The 19,525-nt window shown below is 39.1% G+C and overlaps 1 protein-coding gene and 1 long non-coding RNA gene across 10 annotated transcripts in view; one reads left to right on the top strand and one right to left on the bottom strand.

Annotated features, from left to right (window-relative positions):
* The first annotated feature begins 312 nt into the window (after positions 1-312).
* The window catches only part of LOC309373191, a 49,114-nt gene continuing 29,901 nt past the window's right edge, over positions 313-19,525 (top strand). The window contains exons 1-3 of the long non-coding RNA XR_014169813.1: positions 313-1,079; positions 8,616-8,720; positions 14,426-14,543. This is a non-coding gene — a long non-coding RNA (uncharacterized lncRNA). The remainder of the gene's footprint in view (positions 1,080-8,615; positions 8,721-14,425; positions 14,544-19,525) is intronic.
* Positions 3,554-19,525, bottom strand: part of DIDO1 (death inducer-obliterator 1) — a 67,139-nt gene continuing 51,167 nt past the window's right edge. For 8 of the 9 annotated variants that reach the window (XM_081916583.1, XM_081916578.1, XM_081916577.1 and 5 more), the window contains 3 exons: positions 18,127-18,216; positions 16,810-17,005; positions 3,554-8,696 (listed from right to left, as the gene is read on the bottom strand). In XM_081916583.1, coding sequence (XP_081772709.1) covers positions 5,401-8,696; positions 16,810-17,005; positions 18,127-18,216 — 3,582 coding nt within the window. In that variant the 3' untranslated portion in view covers positions 3,554-5,400. Of the gene's footprint in view, positions 8,697-15,141; positions 15,310-16,809; positions 17,006-18,126; positions 18,217-19,525 lie in introns of those variants that run through there. The other variant, XM_081916584.1, reaches the window with a different exon arrangement.

The following is a 19,525-nucleotide window of genomic DNA, read 5'->3' as shown; positions in this document are numbered from 1 at the left end:
CCCCGTCGGCTTCGGTGGGCCTGTCCCTTAAGCATGAGGGGCTCAAGCCAGTCCAGGCCTACTCGGAAGTAAGCGCCGCTGAATCCTGCGGGGCTTGCTCCTAGGTAAAGGGCAATTTCCCCTTGGATCGTTGATCCAGATCATCCCGCTCCACATTGGGCAACACAAAAGATTTTTTAAAAATAAAATAAATACCGCATAAAGCTGAATAGAAATCACATCAAATCATAAATTATCCTCCGCGTTTCCCACAAGGATATACAGTACACTGATTTTTTTTTTTTAAAAAAAAAACAACTATCCCATGAATGCCGTTGCGTCCAATTGCAAAGGCAGGTTTCGCTTCTTGCACATCTGTTCAGAAAATGGGATTAAACTCCCGGGGTTGTAAACCCTAATTTGCAAAAGTCCGGCTACACATACACTTTTTTAAAAAATCACATATTGCACCCTCCTCTGAACCATAACACATTTAAATGTGAGTTTTGTTTTGCTTAATTGCTTTGAGTATTAAAAAAAAAATCGTTTCGTTTTGCTAGTTTGGGCTGGCCCTGAATCTCTAGGATAAAAGCCAAGAACAGTTCAAACTTATTAAGAGAGTTTTGAAATATTAAGCGGTATACAGCATAAATGCTTCTAAATAAATATATGCATTACCGTTTATATTTACATAATTGTTACTTTTAAATGTTAAACTTCTGGAAGAGGCAACTGTTCCACAATGGGGAAATGTTCCTTAAGCTAAATTCTTTTCTCTTAAGTATCTCCAAAAGAAATGACCTTTCCCCTTAGGTTTTCCTAGCCTAACTTTACAGTCGTTGCAAAAATAAAAGAACAATTTCCTCTCAGGACTTCCATGCATTATAGAATATATTGCTGACATAATGCTGTCAGCTGCATCAAGTTCTTTTGCTGGCTAGCTCACTGGGCTGTTTTGAAGATTTTTTTATTTTATGGATTTTTGTGGCTTCTGCAAGTACATGGATAGCTCTGCTGTTTCTTGGTGAGTCACCATTTGGGCGACAGTCCTATCCATACTTTCCCACCAAAGTTTGCTATAGCGATGGCTGGGTGGAAAGGTAAGTTCTAGCTTGCTGCAGTATCACAAGACCTAATACCTGACAATCTGCAGGTGAATTGCCACTATTAAAATGTATTTGCGATAATTTCAGCTGCTACAGTGTCCTGATGCATTCAGGCTGTGATGACTACTGGGCAGAGCAGGAAATTTGCCACCCAATGCTTTACTGAGTGATAAATAAATGTACAGTGGTACCTCGGGTTACATACGCTTCAGGTTACTGTACATACGTTTCAAGTTACAGACTCTGCTAACCCAGAAATAGTACCTCGGGTTAAGAATTTTGCTTCAGGATGAGAACAGAAATCGTGCTCCGATGGCGTGGCGGCAGCAGGAGGCCCCATTACCTAAAGTGGTGCTTCAGGTTAAGAACAGTTTCAGGTTAAGAATGGACCTCCGGACCGAATTAAGTTCTTAACCCGAGGTACTATTTCTGGGTTAGCAGAGTCTGTAACCTGAAGCGTATGTAACCTGAGGTACCACTGTATGTGAAACAGCCCTGCTGCCTGTTTTAATCCTACATTCCCCTTCTACCAAATAAGAGGTAGCCAATTCCTGTAAGTCAGCTGTCTTTCATCGCTCTTTTGTGCAAGAAAACAAAATGTTTGAAATCTGTCACAGAAGAACATATGTATCTTACAGGAGTGGCAGCTTGGCCCCGCGACCATGGGTGCCATGCGGGGTGCATGGCCCTGGCACCAAAATTTGTGAGTGCTCAGACACCCAGGGAGTTGGCACCTATGGCATGGGTAGGCAAACTAAGGCCCGGGGGGGGGGATCACCTAAATCCAGCCCACGGATGGTCTGGGAATCAGCATGTTTTTATATGAGTAGAATGTGTGCTTTTACTGTATTTAAAATGCATCTCTGGGTTATTTGTGGGGCATAGGAATTTGTTCATTTTTTTTTCCAAAATATAGTCCGCCCCCCCACAAGGTCTGAGGGACAGTGGACCGCCCCCCTGCTGAAAAAGTTTGCAGCCCCCTGACCTATGGTATTCGACCATGCCGTTTTTTCCAGCTACTCCCATCTCCTTTCCCCTCCCACTTATTTTCAATTTCCCCCTCTCAACACCCTATCCGCATTCTACATACTCTGCCTCTTTGCACAGCTGTTGTTCTGGCTACATAAATGAAGGGTGCTCAGATTTGGAGTAAAAATACAGGATGGATTGTTTGAAGTATTTAGCCTCCTTTATCACTGCAGCAGTTCTGAGCAGACTTTAGGGTCTCTTGAAACCATTGAATTCTTTTAGCTCGCATTCTGTAATCAGAGATCCATATCATATGCCAATGTGTCCCACCTTTGCTCTAAAAGCTGTCATTATTGTTGGCAGGCAGTGGTGCACCTCCTCCACTTCCCAGCCCAATTTAACCATGTGCTGAGATATTCAGAGCAATACTCCATGGGGTTTGGCTTACTCTGTCCTGGAATACTGGAATCTAGATTTTTGTCCACCAAGATTTAACTCACCAAAGTAATCTCCCCATTTTCACTCCCCCCCCAGAAATACAGGAAGGACACCCCTTTAGCTTCTGCACTGAACATGTACATTCAAGGGACAGGATGAGTGGCGTAATCCCATTCCCTTCAACATAAATTCAGCCTAAACTTGGAGCTCTGCATACAGCTCATGTGTGTACCAAATTTCAGTTATTGTTAATGTACAAGTGCAATGGTCCTGGGGGGGGGTACATTTCACACACCCTCTTTCAATAATAGGTTAACAAATGCCAGCCATCCTCCAGGTTAGGCTTTCCTAGTACAGTATCTGTTTTGTGAGTTACAGGTAGGTAGCCGTGTTGGTCTGCCATAGTCAAAACAAACAAACAAATTCCTTCCAGTAGCACCTTAGAGACCAGCTAAGTTTGTTACTGGTATGAGCTTTCGTGTGCGTATCTGAAGAAGTGTGCATGCACACAAAAGCTCATACCAATAACAAACTTAATTTGTCTCTAAGGTGCTACGGGAAGGAATTTATTATTATTTTGTTTTGTGGGTGTTTGAAGTACCTTGATCATTCTCAAATATACTTCATAGCTACAGTTTTGTAGAGAAATGACATCTTTCCAATAAAGAGCACTGGGGGTTGCATCAATTGTTGCATGAGTGCAAGGGAAGACCTGGGTTCAGTGTAGTACTGAGAGGCATGACTGCTATACTGACATGCAGACGGAGCACTGAGCATCATGTCACAGGACAGTTTGGCCAACAGCCACCCAAATGGCCATACTTTGTTGTTGTTGTTAAACTATTTGAGTGATGTATTCCTCATTTTACTAAGTGATCTCTGGCTGAAGAGCTCATCTAGTGGTTGTAAAGTCAACTACCCATTCCTCTTGCATCTTCTCAAAATAGAGATACCCTGTTCTGTAATCAACCATCCAAAGAAACTGAAGCATTAGAGTAGTGTATTTGGATTAATGTGGCAGATTCTGCTATCAGTTCCTATGAAAATTTTGATACAACGGCTTTCTTTAGATGTTTATTTGACTTACAGTAACAAAAACCTATGAAGTTCCACATTTAATGTACAGTGATATATTCTGAAATATAAAATACAATTTACAGAAACCCCTTTCAAATAAACCTAAACAAACACTTGATTTTGCATACTTTCATATATATCTAAGTTAGAAACATTTTGAATAGAAAAATTACATCATAGTAGATATTTATGTTCTACACTACCTCTTTCTTTTTAATATTTCTGCAAAAGAGTTTTGCATACAGGTCATTGTTTAAATCAGTTTGTCTTTGATGTTTAAAGTGTAAGATGTACCAATATAAAGTGTAAATCTGTAGTGATTTATTTATAGGAGTAGTGCTACTTGAAATGCAGATCTGAAAATGCCAATGTTACGAATCTATTTTTACATTTGCAAAATGTTTATAAAAATATCAAAGTAACTGCTCAACTATAAGTGCATAAATTCAGTTAAACTGGTAGGATTTCCCCCCATGCATTCTTTTGAATTATGAACTTGAAAGATACAGGAAAAGTAATAGTATACTGCATTATTTCACAGTGAAAAGCTCTCCTCTTTAAAGCAGATTTGTTAGTATCAGTTTTACTACTCCATTTTTTACACAAATATTTATTTCCAATGTTATCAAGATAGCCATGAGTGTGGCAAGAAAAAGGACTGAGGATGTATTCTAGACTAATTTAAGCACTTTTAAGCTCCACATATTTCAATGGGGCAATTATTACATACTTAAATGTCTCCCACTGTTATTAGTAAGACTCAAAGGTACTTAACACAACTTGTCCAAATATTTTACTTTGAGCACTGGAAAAGTCAAACTGCTTAAATTATCCATATTTATTCTGCACAAAGGATTAGATCTGCAAACTACTCTCTTTGCAGTCAGTCATTTGAAGCATTTATAAAATGTTTTCCAATAAGTATGTTTTAAAAGTTTAGTTGCTTTGTATAGAGGTGTCATTAATTTTTAATCAATTACACTTTTTGTACAAATTCAACATTAAAAACCTTAAACTAAACAGGAAATATGGTTACTTACTCAGGCATTTTTTTGTCTTAGTTGAAATCTGTAACTCAAAATGCCCTCATGTAAAAAGGAAGATAATGAACCTAGAAGCTTAATGTTTATTATTCAAATACTCTGCCAGCGGCTAGAAATACTGCTCCCCAGCAATCTTTCTTTAAATACACAAAATCCTGCCCTAATTAGCTCAGGACAGAAATGTTGGGCTCTCCTGAATGTAGGAACTACTGTACTGAAACACCAAAATACTATATATTTAAGATGTAATGGTATGGCTTCTAAGATATTGTTTAAATTTTCATAAAATTACATTTCAAGTTAGTGGAAAACATAACTTTACATCCATAAAAAGCAATGTGCTCATTGAAGAGAGTTCCCATTTTTACTTCTGTAAATGGAAATTTAAAGACAAAGTGAGTAGGAAAAAAACAACATTTTAGAACTGTAATGCTATAGGCATTAATTTTTCTGTGTGGATGGAATATTGAATCCCCCGGTCCCAGACCCCTGGTCTAGCAGGCAGTGCAATGGTCCAAGGCTAGGTGGAAACAGTACTCAGGCACTGTGCCCATGCGGGAAAGGATTGTGCCTTACATATCTTATAGAGGAAGGAGGCGAACAAAATGTAGCAAGTCCAGCATGTACCTGCTTAATATATGAATATATGCATTTACAATCCAAAATCTCATTTGTGAAACAGGTTTTACCAAACTATGCCTAACGATCAGAATATACAATATGTACAAGTAATAAAGAGTCATGTTTTTCTTCCTCATGTGGCTCATTATTGAAGAATAATTATGTTTCTATGTCTGCTTAGCGGAAGAAGCTTCTGCATGCGATGCTCTTTGGCCACCAGTTTGTGTTTCTTGCTTAGAGTCCTTATCGCACTCCTTACTTTTACTCCGGTCCTTGCGATCTCTTGCTCTGTCTTTGTCACGGTCTCTATCTCTTTCTCTATCCCTTTCTCTGTCTCTACTTCGAGCTCGTTCTCTGTCCCTGAATCTGTCATAATCACGGTCTCTGCTTCTTGATCTGTCTCGTCTTCGGTAAGTATCTCCATCTCTGGTTCTGGCTCTCTCTCTGGTTCTTTCCCAGTCTTTCCCCCGTTCTGAATCTCTATCCCTGTCTTTGTTATAGTTTCTCTCTCTGTTTTTATCCCAGTCTTTTTCTTTATGTCTCTCCCATTCCCTTTCTCTCCCTCTATTCCAGTTTCTGCCACGGTCCCTTTCCCAAGCCCAGTTGTGGTCACGATCTCGTCGTCTATCATCCGTTACTCTATTTGATCGATTATCTGACTGATCAGACTGCTCTAGTATTTTTTCCTTATTACCTCCCTCAAATCTCTCTCTTTGTCTCCCTTCAAAAGTCTGAGCTCTATAGTCATTACTTCGGCCATCTCGAAAATCAGATGCTGACCACTGTGCTTCTGTCTCAGAACCCTGCCCTGAAGTATTAGGATGAGAGGCAGGTGGTCCAGTTTCATCCCACATCTCTTTCCTGTGCTGAGGTGGATGACTTGGAAGATCCAAGAGTGGTCTGGGGTTTGGCTTCATACCTTGCTGAGATTGTCCTGGAAAGTTATGTCTATTTGGGGAAGGTTCATTTTTTTCTGGAAATGGACCAGGTGCAGGTCCCCTTGGTCCTCCAAACTGATGTGGTGCTGGACCTCTCTGATTTGGAAACCTGGGTGGTGGGCTCCCTCTCCGTTCTTCAAACGGTGGTGGTAGAAGTCCTCTTGGTCCTGGCATGTGACTTGGAGCAGGTCCTCTTTGTCCTTCAAACTGATTTGGAGCAGGACCTCTTGAACCACCAAAATGGTTAGGTGATGGACCTCTTGGCCCTCCAAACTGAGGTGACGGGCCTCCTCTTTGACCTTTAAATTGATTTGGTGGAGGCCTTCTTGGGTTCCCGAAAGGAAAGGGTGAAGGTCCTCTATTTCCCATAAACTGTGGAGGCTCAGGTCCTTCAAATTGTCCAGGACCACCACTCATCTCATGATATTGGGGATCTGCATATTGGGAATCCCTGTGTTCCATGTGAGGTTCCCTATGCTCTTCAAATTGAGAAGGTGCAATTTCTCTTGGCCCATCAGGAAATGATTGTGAAGGGCCCCTATTATCACCAAAATGTGGTGGTGGTGGTCCATGTTGTGCAGAAAATAAGGAAGGGATAGGTGCTCTTGGGGCTCCAAACCTGTTGGGTGGAGGCCCTCTTTGTCCATCATTATTTGGTAGAGGATTATGCCCTTCAGTAAACTGTTGTGGTAGACCCCTCTGTCCATGGAAATCTGGAGCACCACTCATTAATGGAGGACCGCTTTTGTGTCCAAGAGAAGAAAATGGGGGCCCACCTCTTTCTTCATCATTTTTAATTGTGGGTGACTCCATTTGTTCATAAAAGTGGCAAGGCTGTGGATTTCTTTGGTCTTCATAATGTGATGGACCTCTTTCTGTTTCAAAATGGCCAGGAGCTTTCTCCTGAGATGGGAACACTGGGCTTGGGAAAGAATCCCTTGCTACCCCTGGAACATTTTTCTCCTGAGATTCATTTGACCAAGCTACAGACTGAACACTGTTAGGTGAAGAGAAAGTAGGGAGGAAACATGGATTGACAGGGGTGGGTAGCAGTACTTTACGAACAGGTGCAGTTGTAGATGTTTCAATAGAAGCTGGTTTATTTACAGTTTCCTGGTGAACCTGTGGGGCATTTTCAGGGTTGATAGTGGGCACATCTTGTTCAGACATAACAGAACCTTTTTCACTAGTAACCCATGTATCTTTATGACTAGGATGAGGGACAGAAATCAATGTTTTATCTGCTTTGTCAAGTGCAGTTTGCAATGGACCTGCATAGCTGGGTGGAGGAATTTGTACTGTAGGCGATTCTATAACATGCTGCTTTACATTAGAGTCAGCACTTTCATTACACTCTGTTAGAATCCTTCTAGCTTGTCTGGGATCTCTACTTTGTCTAGGATCACTTCCCTGATTTAACAATTGAGTTTGACTTGTGGATGTAGGCAATTCAGATTTTTCAGTAGTTTGTTTTTCATGTTGGAATAGCTCATGTTTTGCTAGAGATGATTTAGGAGGTGGTGACATCAAAGCATCAGAAACTGAAAAATGAGCCATTGATACACCAACAGCTGCTCGTTGTTGCCTGAGGGCTTCTTCTTGTTCTTCCAGCTGTCTTTTCTGTTCTTCTATTTGTTTGTTTAATTCTTCTAACATTTTCTGTTGCTCTACCAAAGATGGTGGAGCAGATACATCGGGCACAAATGAAGATGATGCTGTCAAGGAGTGGCTTTTAGATTCCGAAAACATTTTATTAGGCAAATCATCAACAGTAACCTTTGCCTCTTCTAAGATAGTTTCATCTTCTGGATCATAGGCTTCATCTTCTCGCTCTGAAGTTTCACATCTTTTTTCAAGACCACTTTCACAACTTTGCATTTCAAAAGCTTTCTGTGGAGCATACTCTTCCTCAGGATCATAAGGCCTGTCATCTTCCTCCTCTTCTATAGCTTTGTCTTTCGACATTTGTCCAAATTGCTGCACAATGGGATCAAGTATGGGAGCTGCTGGTAATCCTTCCTCACCAACAGTCTGCATTTCAGTCTGAGCACCTTCAGAATCCTTGGAAACAGGATCAAAAGATTTCTTTTTCCCGAAGAGAGTTTGCAGGATGTGATCAAGTGGTGTGGCTGATTTTGAAGATGAGGAAGCAGTAGAAGATGCAGTAGCTGTGTTAATTCCCAACACAGAAGCACTTGATTGTGCAACAGTGGCTGAGCTTCCAGATTTAATTGATGACAATATTTTTAACGCAGAAGTTGGCTCTGGGGGTGGAGGTGGAGGAGATCCAGGTGGTGTTGTACTGACAATTGTTTCTCCAGTATAGAGAGAGAATTTTGCAGGTTTTTTCTCTTGCTGAGAAGCCATATTGCCTTTAGGGTACGCAGATACTTCAGTTTCTTCCTGCAACTGAATCCTGCTTTTCTTTTCTTCCATCTTTTCAGTTTCCAGTACAGCTGCAGGTCGCTTAGTTTTCTGACAAATTACTAATCCAAGAATTAAGTTTGGACGTGCTGATTCAAGACCTGTAAGACAAAACAAGATTTCATGTAAGATTTTTTTTTAAAAAAAATTAAAAATTAATCAGTCATTGCTAAGATTTGTAACAAACAATGTGAAAAATGTTACAGAACATTATGCATACTCTACTTTATTAATGAATGTAATAATAATTAGCAGAAAACAGCACATTAAAGTAACTATCAGACTGTAACTAAGTCAAAAACTATTTTCTTCTCAATATTACTAAGAAACCAATATATGTTTTTATGTAGTAAAACTGCTGATTGTCACTTGATGATGATGATGATGAAGATGTTCATCATCATCCTTAACTTTCTCCCAGACAGATACTAAAGGCTGCTTACAGATAAAATAGAAACAGCTAAAAACTTAGGGGAGGGGAAAACTATTTAATTCACAGCACCAGCCCTTTCCTTAAAAATCAGTACTAAAAGGCCTGTTGGAATAAGAATGGCTTCACCTGCTGGCTGAAGAACAGCAAGGAGGGAGCCAGTCGAACTTCTCTGCGTATGTTCATGATGCCTATGAGATTCCTCCATGGATCATGTCACTTATCTACAAAGCACAACCCTTGCAGTACAGTCCTATGCCTACCCACAACCAAGTCCCATTAAGTCCAATGGTACTTACTCCCAGGTGAACGTGCATTATTAATTTGTTTATCATCCATCCCACAAGGTCACATGTCACGTTACAGCAATGTAATGCACAATATTAATATCAATTTAAAACAAATACAATCAAAATAATAGGGTGGGAACCAAAAATATATATCTCAGGTGTCAAAGGCCAGGGTAAAGAGGTGTGTCTTCATCATGCACCAGAAACTACGTTTTTAAAAGGTGCTGAATGCATCTCTGTGGAGAAGGAATTATATAACTTAGCAGCTGCCGCATAGTGCCCTCTCCCAGGCCATCACCACCCAGGGTGGCAGAACTATCAAGAAGGCCCTCTCTGCTGATCTTAACACCCAAGAGGATCTGTAGGAAATAAGGTGTTTTAGACACTGGGACCTGTGGTTTAGGGCTTTAAACACTAGCATGAGCACCCTGGATTAGGGTAACATGAGTTCTAAATGGAAACCCAGTAAATTGGCTGCTGTATTTTTTAACCAATTAACCTTTCAGAGACTGATTAGATCCTTAATAAAGAGTGGCTCTTATTATTATTAGTTACTTGTGGAATCCTCAAATTTAGGATTCCACAAGTAACTATATATATTATCAGAGGGTAATAGAAAACTGTGCATTTTTATGATTTCCAAATAATTAACAAATCAACAGCCAAATGAGTAGGGTGTTGTTGTTTTATTATTATTATTATTACGACCACCACTAGCACCAGTTTTGCCAGTCCTGCTTTCAGCAGACATACAAACATCTGATCTTTCTGTAAGCCATAATGATGGTTAACAAAGCACTGCATAATGACTGGGGGAAATACAGAATTACTCAAAGGAGAAATGGAACAGAGGTAATTATGGAATAGATAGACTGCTGAGAGAGAGAGAGATCCAGCAATTTCCACTTTAGTTAAATGTTTCAATGGAGATATAACCTTACAAGGTTAGTATCACTAGGTCAACAAATAGAATTATACATACACCTAGGCTTTTACTATTCATACTATTATATATGGAAAATGAGTAACAATAAAGCCCCTGGAAACCACTGTTGTTGTTTCATTAAGCTTAAGTTTTTCATTACTATGCATACAACAGAGACTCCAGCCCTAAGAACTGGACAGTCATGTAGATGAGTCTGATAATGCATTGCTTTTTCTTTCCTCAACTCCAATTTTACTGTCCATTCTGCCCACTTGTGCAAATGTTCAGGAATATAGTTAAGAGTATATGAATATTATAGACTTAAGAATAGTTAAATGCCATGATAGTTCACATCCTAATAGGTTACAGTAAAACAGATCAAATATTAAGTAGCCTATTTCAATTTATTAGAAGAGTGCTAAGTAATGAGGATGAAGGATCTCATCTTCTGAGAATAATTTTATTTCCGATTTGCATTAAATGTATTATCATTTGGAGGAAGATAAGGGCAAGTACAATATTCAACATGCATTATTTCCAAATTTGTAGTCTTTTTATATCTTAGTTCTGCATTATATCCAATACTTTCATCTAGCAATCCCAGTGATTTAGCCCATCAGATGCCTCCCACAATCACTAAAGTAATAATTACTGGAGTGGCTACTACTCTACATTTTGACAGTCAATGCATTATTTTGATTTTCTCGTTTTAGTTGGTTGTGTTCAATTCTCTTTTGTGTGTGATCTTTAAGTAAATCATTTCCATTACTATTACTTTTTAAGATTTTGATCTTAACACTGATGATGTTTATTAACTTAAGTTGCCTTAAATATATTTAATAGGAAAAAACTTCACTTTGTTTCTCTTAAAATGAAGGAAGTTGGCATTTCAGTTGAAAAGTATAAATTGTTTGGCTGTTTAAAATGTAGCATGTGCTCAGAAAGTCTGCTGAATAAGGATAAAAACCAACGACTTAACAAATGTATTGCATGAAATAGAAAAGTACTTTTAGAAGACAAAATGTTTTAGAGCAGCAAAGAATAAATGTAGAATGACCATTACTAATAACTCCACATTAAAGAAAACATGGTTGTGAAAAATGTTTATTCTGACCTTTAAAAAAAATTAGTTTGTAATTCCGAAGGAAGCTGTCATTTGCATCCCCTTAACTGTTCTGATTAATTTATCTTCCAGTCCTTTACACCATTACCTGGGAGTAATTCCCATTGAACTCACTGGGCACACTTCTGAGTGACCATGCAGAGAATGGTGCCTAATCTTTCATGGACAATTTGATCAGCTTTTACCTATTAATCTTACAAAGATCTGTGGTACTCCACATAAACTTTGGTGTTCTCAGAACAATCCACCTACACCTCTGTCAAGCCGTATTTTCTCCTTCCATCATTTTTTTGACACACTGAGCAGTTCTACTGTAATGCTGGCATTCAAAAGTGTTGTGTAGTGTTGAGCTAGGCTTACTGGGTTCAAACTATATATACTTATATTGCCCTCAAGGTGGCCAACCCAGTTTTAAAACCAATGGGGATGTAGGTGAGAAGTTACATGGAAATAAAAATGATTTTGCATTAGTTAACTACAATCTCTTGTGCACAGCTAAGAAGTATTAAATAACTGGATATAAGTAACTAACCTAGTTAATTTAGAAAGGGTGGGCAGAAATGTTTTATAAACCAGCTTATAAATACAAACCCTATAAAATTTAAAACCACTACTTAAGAAAGCAGCTTCTGCGTGGCTGTTTAGCCTGTGGATAATGGAAACATGAAGCAAGCCAGGTTACAAGCAATGACTATTGGGGATAATGTGACAAAGAGACTATACTCTTTGTGGAGGCATAATGAGCAACCATGTAAGCCTATTTATTTATTAAAGTTTATCAATGGCTCCTACATGCCTCAATGGCTCTATTCAACCTCCAGTCAGAGGCATTATGGCTCTAAATACCAGTTCCTGGGGATCTAAGGTGGGCACAGTGCTGTTGTGCTCATGGTCTAGTTTGCAGGCATCTCACAGGTTGGCCCCATTGAGAACATGATGCTGGTCTAGATGGGCCAATGGCCTGATTCAGCAGGTTCATCTTAGGTTCTTATAAGAGCCTAGTTAAAAAAGAGCCTAGTTACAAAAGTGTATACCAACATTTGTTTCCGGAGGAAGGTTAAAAATATTATTATTTTTTAAAGCTAGACCTTTTTTTAAAAAACCACTAGTATTTTTTACTGTACACTATATTCCTAGATTGATCTGAATATGAAGCAGAGGAAAGAATGTAAACTATATTAAAAATATGACCCCTAAGGGAAACTTTCTCAATTCCTGTCTAGTTGCTGCTGCCCATATTATGAATTCAGGTAAGTACGTATATGGAGGCTTACTTTTTCTAAGAAATTAAGACATTCATGTCATCACTCCCATAAACTTTTAAAAAGCCCTGAACGCTTATTTCTTGACATAAAACCAAGAATTTTTATAAAGTAAGTTTTCATAAAAGATTTGTCACCACTGTAGGTGCAAACCAGTGCTGCTCATTAAGCAGCTGTAGGGCTACTTCAGTGATCTTTTTTATAGCCTTCTTTACCTGAACCTCAATGCAGTCATACCTCGGGTTACAGACACTTCAGGCTGTGTGTTTTCAGGTTGTGCACCGTGCCGAACCCAGAAGTACCAGAATGGGTTACTTCCGGGTTTCGGCGCTTGCGCATGCGAAGCACTAAATCTCACTTTGCGAATGTGCAGAAGCGCTGAATCGCGACCCGCGTGTGCGCTGCAGGTTGCGAGCGTGCCTCCCGCACGAATCACGTTCACAACCCAAGCATCCTCCGTAATGTCCCTTATTCATAATTGGAATTGGCAGCAGTACTAAGACTGGTTTACACAATCCCTCTATGTTAGTTGTGCTCAGCCTGACCAACAAGCGCCAGCTATCTAGTAAGCAATATGATTATTATAGTTGCTTTTGAGGAAAGCAGAAAATGAATTTCAGTATTAAAAAAAAAGGCTGTGGAAGGGTGTGGTGCCCTGTAAATATTGCTCCTCGTTAGAGTCACCAATCATTTTGGGCCAGTGAGCAATGTGCATATTGGAAAAGTTGTGGGGGATACACACACACACACACACACACACACACACACATACACGAGAGAATGAGGAGCCAAACATGCACAGGAACCTATTCTGTTGACTAGAATTGAATGCTTTCTTCAAGTCTTAATTCCAGAAGCAGGAAAGGCTCTTGTAGGCACATGTGCACCTGAGAGTCTCATGTTGATGATCCGGACTGCACGTAGTATTGTATTATAAATAATGCATCAAAGGTACAAGTGGTGCTTTTTCACTGCGAAGATCTTCCTTCCAATTACCAAGATACTCAATATTCTTCTTTTAATATTCTTCTAGCTTTGGGCTAGGGAATACCTATTGACTAAAATAGTAAGCTTTTGCTGAAAGAAACACCAAGCTTCAATAGTGTATGGAGATGAGTTCTGCAGATATCCACTCCTGATTCCACCACTCAATGATTTCATTTGTAGATTTGAGAACATGCTAACTTCCTTGGGGGGAAAGAGACCCTGGCAGTGTTTGAAAATATGTAAGTCAAAATGGTCTGTGGAACAAAATAGAAAATCTTCATCAAGTTTCAGCATAAATGTCTGCAAGTGCTGAAAAGGTTTTTAGTGAATAGAACCTGATTCCAAGAAGGCATGCTTGTTGCAATTGTGGCACTGGCATGGGCCATATACTTGAAGGATCCACCTAGGTTATCCCACCTCCCCTGCCCTGCATTAGTCAGTGTAGGAAAAGAAACAGTCAGATGAGAGACCAAGTGCTCCTTGGACATTCTACTGCTTAGCAGTGTCAGGTATGTGAATCACACACATGGGACTGATGATGGAGGAGCTGTGATAATTCATGTAGATTGGAACAATATCACTGCAGATTTCCTCGCGGGGAGTGGGGCTGGGACAGCCATTCTGATCCATTTCCCATATTTCCATTCCCCATTACTAATTGAGAAGAAAAAGCAGGTAGCAATGAAGCTTATTTCACCAAACACAGAATGGTTAACTAATTACAACTTTTAACTCCTAAAGTTTAGTGACATTAACATGTTTCAGTTCCAGTACAAATTATGTTTTCTTTTTCTTTCTTGGTTTTGACATCAGCTGAAGTGACTTCTTGTAGAATAGAAGTCTGCCATGCAGCACAGTCATCTAATGGTCCAGGCACAGAAGAGGAATTCACATGATGTACTCCAGCTCTACTATTTATGATCACCACTAGGTATGTCACAACCATTTTACCTACAACCTCTGTAAACCAAACTTAGTCCTAGGTAAGTCCTATGAAATTGAAGAGGATTAACTTCTAAGTAGATATGTAGAGGATTATACTGTCAAGCATATTGTAGTCTCTACTGAATAAATGATACCTACTAATACCGAAATGCTTTAGGATATTTGTTCTGTTAAAATATTTTGTCCCAGCCTGGTAAAGCAACAGCCTGAAAGCCAGAATTGATCCTGTGATACAGAATATGTCTCAACTATGTGTGTGAATAACATTTTTAGCAGCCTAGTAGGTGTCACTATAAAATAAGACTTATTTTACTAACTAGACCGAGTCCAATACATGGTTGCAGCCACTAAAACATCTGAATTGAAAGAGACAATGACCACTTTGCACAAAATACATTTTATTAAGATAATGTAATAAGAGCAGTAAATTTCATTAAAATATATGGATAGCAGATTTTATACCTCTCCCCGTACATGTCCGCATACACCGAGAACTGAGACAACTTATCTGAAAAGGTTCTAATAGGCTTCATGTATATGACTCACCTCAAAACACACATAGGAAATTATGGCTTTTTTTAAAAAAAAACCTCTGCTGGTAGAAGTATGTGTATGCTGTCATCAAGGAGGATTATGATGGGGGTGCTTTCAAACAAATTTCACATGCCTTCTGAGTTGTCACAACCCTATTAGAAGACTTCTCTTCCCCAGAACATTTAACTAGGCCTTCAGAATCAAGAGCAATGTGGATGCTTCAGGCAGTCCATATTTTGAAATAGTGGTTCTTTTTCCAGATTCAAGTAGTTTGAAATAAGGTTCTTTTTTTATAGGATTTTAGAGTGTGCCCTATGTTAGTATGGTTTTCAGATGGCGCTCTAGGGATGCTTGGGTTTATCAAAAGCTTATGAGGAGTTCCTTAAATGACTGGTACGGTTTCAAGGAAATTAGTTTGCCATAACCAAACCATGAAATGCACAGTTGTGGGGAAGTGTCAGATTTTTACAACTTCTAAGTTGTAATCTCAGTTCCAACAGGCTGACAGCTATGCCTAACAGGCCTGTAAACTGAGTATGTGCCCTAGACTTTTCCTGAGAATCCTCAGCAATATACACAAATGGAAAGGGGTTGAAGTTCAAGATTCAAAGTTACAACAAATACTACTTTAGATACAAAAAGAGAAAACCTCAATTTTCTCTCCCCTACCCAGCTTGTTTGCCACAAACTAAAGAGACTGGATGAAAGTCTTTTTTTCCAGTCAAAATGGAAATTTCTTCTGATTTATCCTGGAGCCGAAGAGAATTTCCTTACAAGCATATGTGCAGTATTGTGTTGGTTATTTATTCAGAAGGACAACATACATAAATAGCAGGGTGATCTCTTTAAGAGTGCAGAAGCTCAGGAATATAGTATTGAAATAAACCTTATTTCTAATCAGTTCTGACTAATTAGTATGCCGTATCTGTTTGATTAAAAACTGTTTTAGATAAAAAAAAACAGCATTCCCTCTAGAAATAAGACAGAGACTGTGGTTCTCTTCCCTGGGGCAATGAATCTATCAGTGTCAAGACAGCTGATGGACTAGTGTGTAACTACACCTTATTTATGTGTGTGTCTCTTTCAGCTATGACAGCTTGAGTTCCTTGGGACATTCCTCACACCACTGGGTGAGCTCAGTGCTGAAATCTTGAGATCTTGTGAGTTTTTGATTGTAGGAGTTCAAGCACACCTATAATATAGTCTGGAAATGACAATCTTACCTTTCAACGTCAATGATGTTCCGTGGGCTTTCTGTGTTTGCTTCTGTTCAAAGATGCTGATCACTTCTGCTCATTTGGAGCATTTCATGTTGCATACCAATATTTTAAAACTTAACTAACCTCCCTGTGCCTTTTTAAAAGATCAAAGTTCTTGTGGTTATGTCCCCCAATTTCCCAAACTATGATTTTTATATAGCAGGCACGTCGAACTTCCAGTAGACTGTGATCTATTAAAAAATGGCAGTGAGCTACCCATTGGATTGACCAGAGTTGTTGAGCTTTTGTTGGGAAAGCATCAAAGTTGTTGAGCTTTGGGGGGAGGGGGCATGATCCCGCAATCGACCAGGGACATACCGCAATCGACTGGTATATAGTGCTTTTCCTTTCTACATTTATCCAACTGAAGTGTGTTTTATGAATGATGTCTGGTATGGTATTTATAGTTGTAACATAGAAGGGCAGCAGTATTTGGGTTTCCTACAATTCATTGCTTACCTGGTCCCTCAAAGGGTAAAAGTTTGGATGGAATAGGATCCTTTGCACTGAGAGGAATCAAATAGAGGTCCTTGACATGTCTGTTGTTATTAGCAACAACACCAAATCGGCCACGACTGCTAAAATAGGAGTACAGAGAAATGTAGGAAGGCACCTCCTCTTCTGTTGCAGGATGGAAGCGGATCAAACATAGTTCCTATAATACAAAAATATAAAGGAAAAATACCAACCTATTGCTAAATAAATAGCAAGCGAGGGCAACATGGCATCAATGCACTTCACTTTCGAAGTAATAATTTCAGAATTATTCTTATTCAATTTCTATACCATCCTTCATCTAAGGATCACAAGGTAGTTTACAAAAATGCATACCATAATAACAAACGGAAACAATAACACACACCCTCCACATACAGTTTTAAAAGCCATAAATTGTCTAATTAGCCAAAGGCCTGGGAAAAGAGGAATGTTTTTGCCTGGCACTTAAAGATAGGTAATGAAGGCACCAGGTTAGCCTTCCTGGGGATAGCATTCCACAAACAGGGAGCCACTGCAGAAAGGGTCCGCTCTCGTGTGGCCACTTATCTGGACCTCTCTTGGAGGAGCACATGAAGAAGGGCCTCAGACACTGATTGCAGGGTCTGCAGTAGTAAATATGGAGTTATGTTGGTGATCCAAAAGATGGTGCAGCTTTAAAAAATGCCTTATTTCACTGCCATCAAATAAGCAAAGATTATGTAAAATTAATTATCAATATAATTTTACTTTACATTATTTAAGGTTGCTGAATTTTTTTGTTATTAAAACACTTTTAGGGTTAGATCTAGTAAGGATTCTTACTATGATGGTTCACAGGAAGTCAGTGATAATTTATGCTGTGCTGGAAATTGAAATGTTACTAACACAGAACTGGTTGGGGCAGGGAAGAAGTGGTGAGAGTATACGGAAGGGAAGTAATAGCCAGCACGAAAAGCCATTATAGTATTTTGCTTGTCTTAAAGAATTTCAGATGCAAATTACTGACAAGAATCCAAACTGCTGCTGAGGTGCAGGTGGGTAGGAACAATTTTATCTTTCTATTTTGATGAATAGGCCTGCATGCCATGTTTAAAAAAGAAGTCTCCTTCACATTTCAAAAGTCGTGTGAAAAACATTAGGAGTTGCTGCTGTACCATAAATTCAAGCCAGCAGTGTCTTCCTCCCTTGGGTAGAAGAACTTAGTTGTATAGTTCACTGGATCCCATCCACAATTATTACTGTATTTCAAATAAAGTTCATTTCTTTCACCATTACCCAAACAGGATTTTTTAAAAGTACCTTTGACACAGATGATTTCAGTTTGCCAATATAATCCCATACTGTCTTCGGTGAGATCCTCCCTCCAATATGAATTGTATCAGGTAAATCCTAGATAAGAAGCATTACATAATGTGAGAAGAGGGCAGTTTGAGGGCAAAGTATAAGAAGCCCCCTATTTTTGCAGCAACAACCAATCACCAGTCCACCCTTGGCACTATCCGTGTATAAGACGCCCCCTTATTTTTGACTTTTTTTTTTAAAGCCTAGTCTTATACATGGAAAAATACGGTATACTGTGATTTTACTGTAGCTATGGCCATTATGTTCACAATTCTGTTTATCCTTCCACTTCCATTTTCAAACTGCTAGCAGAAAACAGTCCCTCTTTTAATTCCACAAACCACAGCTCATTTTGAGGTTGTTCATATGTTCCTTTCTGAATCTGGTATGAGAGGGAGCACATCTCACCCTTGGGTACCCCTACTATAGTTTCTTATCTGGGAATGAAGAAATATGTCTGACACTGTAGTAGGATGTTGCTTTTATTTACATGCTCTGTCCACATCAAGGGGGATAGGTGCCACAAGATCTTGGGAACTGATGAACGCAGTATTTGTATGGGTCAAACATGACTTTTTGTACAAGGAAAATGAGCTGGAAAGGCTGGCTATTGGTGTGCTAAGAACCTGAGGCTTGCTCCCTCTCATATTAGGCTCAGACAGTAACACCTGAGCACTGTGAGAGATAGCTTTTACATAAAGAAGTAATACTTTTGCACATTAAAGCTACAAAAGGTTCTTAAATAGATAATTATTTTGAAAATTGTGACAAAACATTCCTAGCCTATTTTCATAGAGTAAAAATTTAATTGTCACTAAAACATGCTGTTGAGGCACAATGTGTTTATATTTATAAAGCTGTCTTATCTCTAGTTGAAGGGGCAAACATATTTCTATTTGTTTGCATTAACCACAGTTTGTCTCAGAATTCAGCATATAAACATTGCTACTATATCATATTCATAGCCCACTGAGCCTAAGATCGTAACATACTTGTTTTCCAAACTAGGAGGAAAAGGGTTATTCTTACATCCGTAAGTTTAGGAGTCTTCCTATCCCTGCTTCAAAACACAGGAAGAAAGATACACTAATTCCACTAACAGAATTTGTTGGTGCACAGGAATCAAAATTCCAAGCACCCTGTTCATATTGACCATAAAAGGAGCACACGTAGGCTAAAAAAAAGGTTGAATACACAGGAAAGATATACAGCTGTTTCAGCTACTGTTCTACTCCCCACCCTCCCACCAGTTCTTACACAAAGCAGAGCAATTTGAATGTATGCAAGAAACAAGGTGGCTTTTCCTCAAATAATGGAATTTATGAACAGTTTGCAGTTGTTGGTTTGACACTTGATA

This window comes from Podarcis melisellensis (genome assembly GCF_964234715.1).
Source record: "Podarcis melisellensis genome assembly, chromosome: 6".
Taxonomy (NCBI): Eukaryota; Metazoa; Chordata; class Lepidosauria; order Squamata; family Lacertidae; genus Podarcis; species Podarcis melisellensis.
The sequence above is the reverse complement of the archived record's forward strand: the minus strand, read 5'-3'. Positions and strand labels throughout refer to the sequence as shown.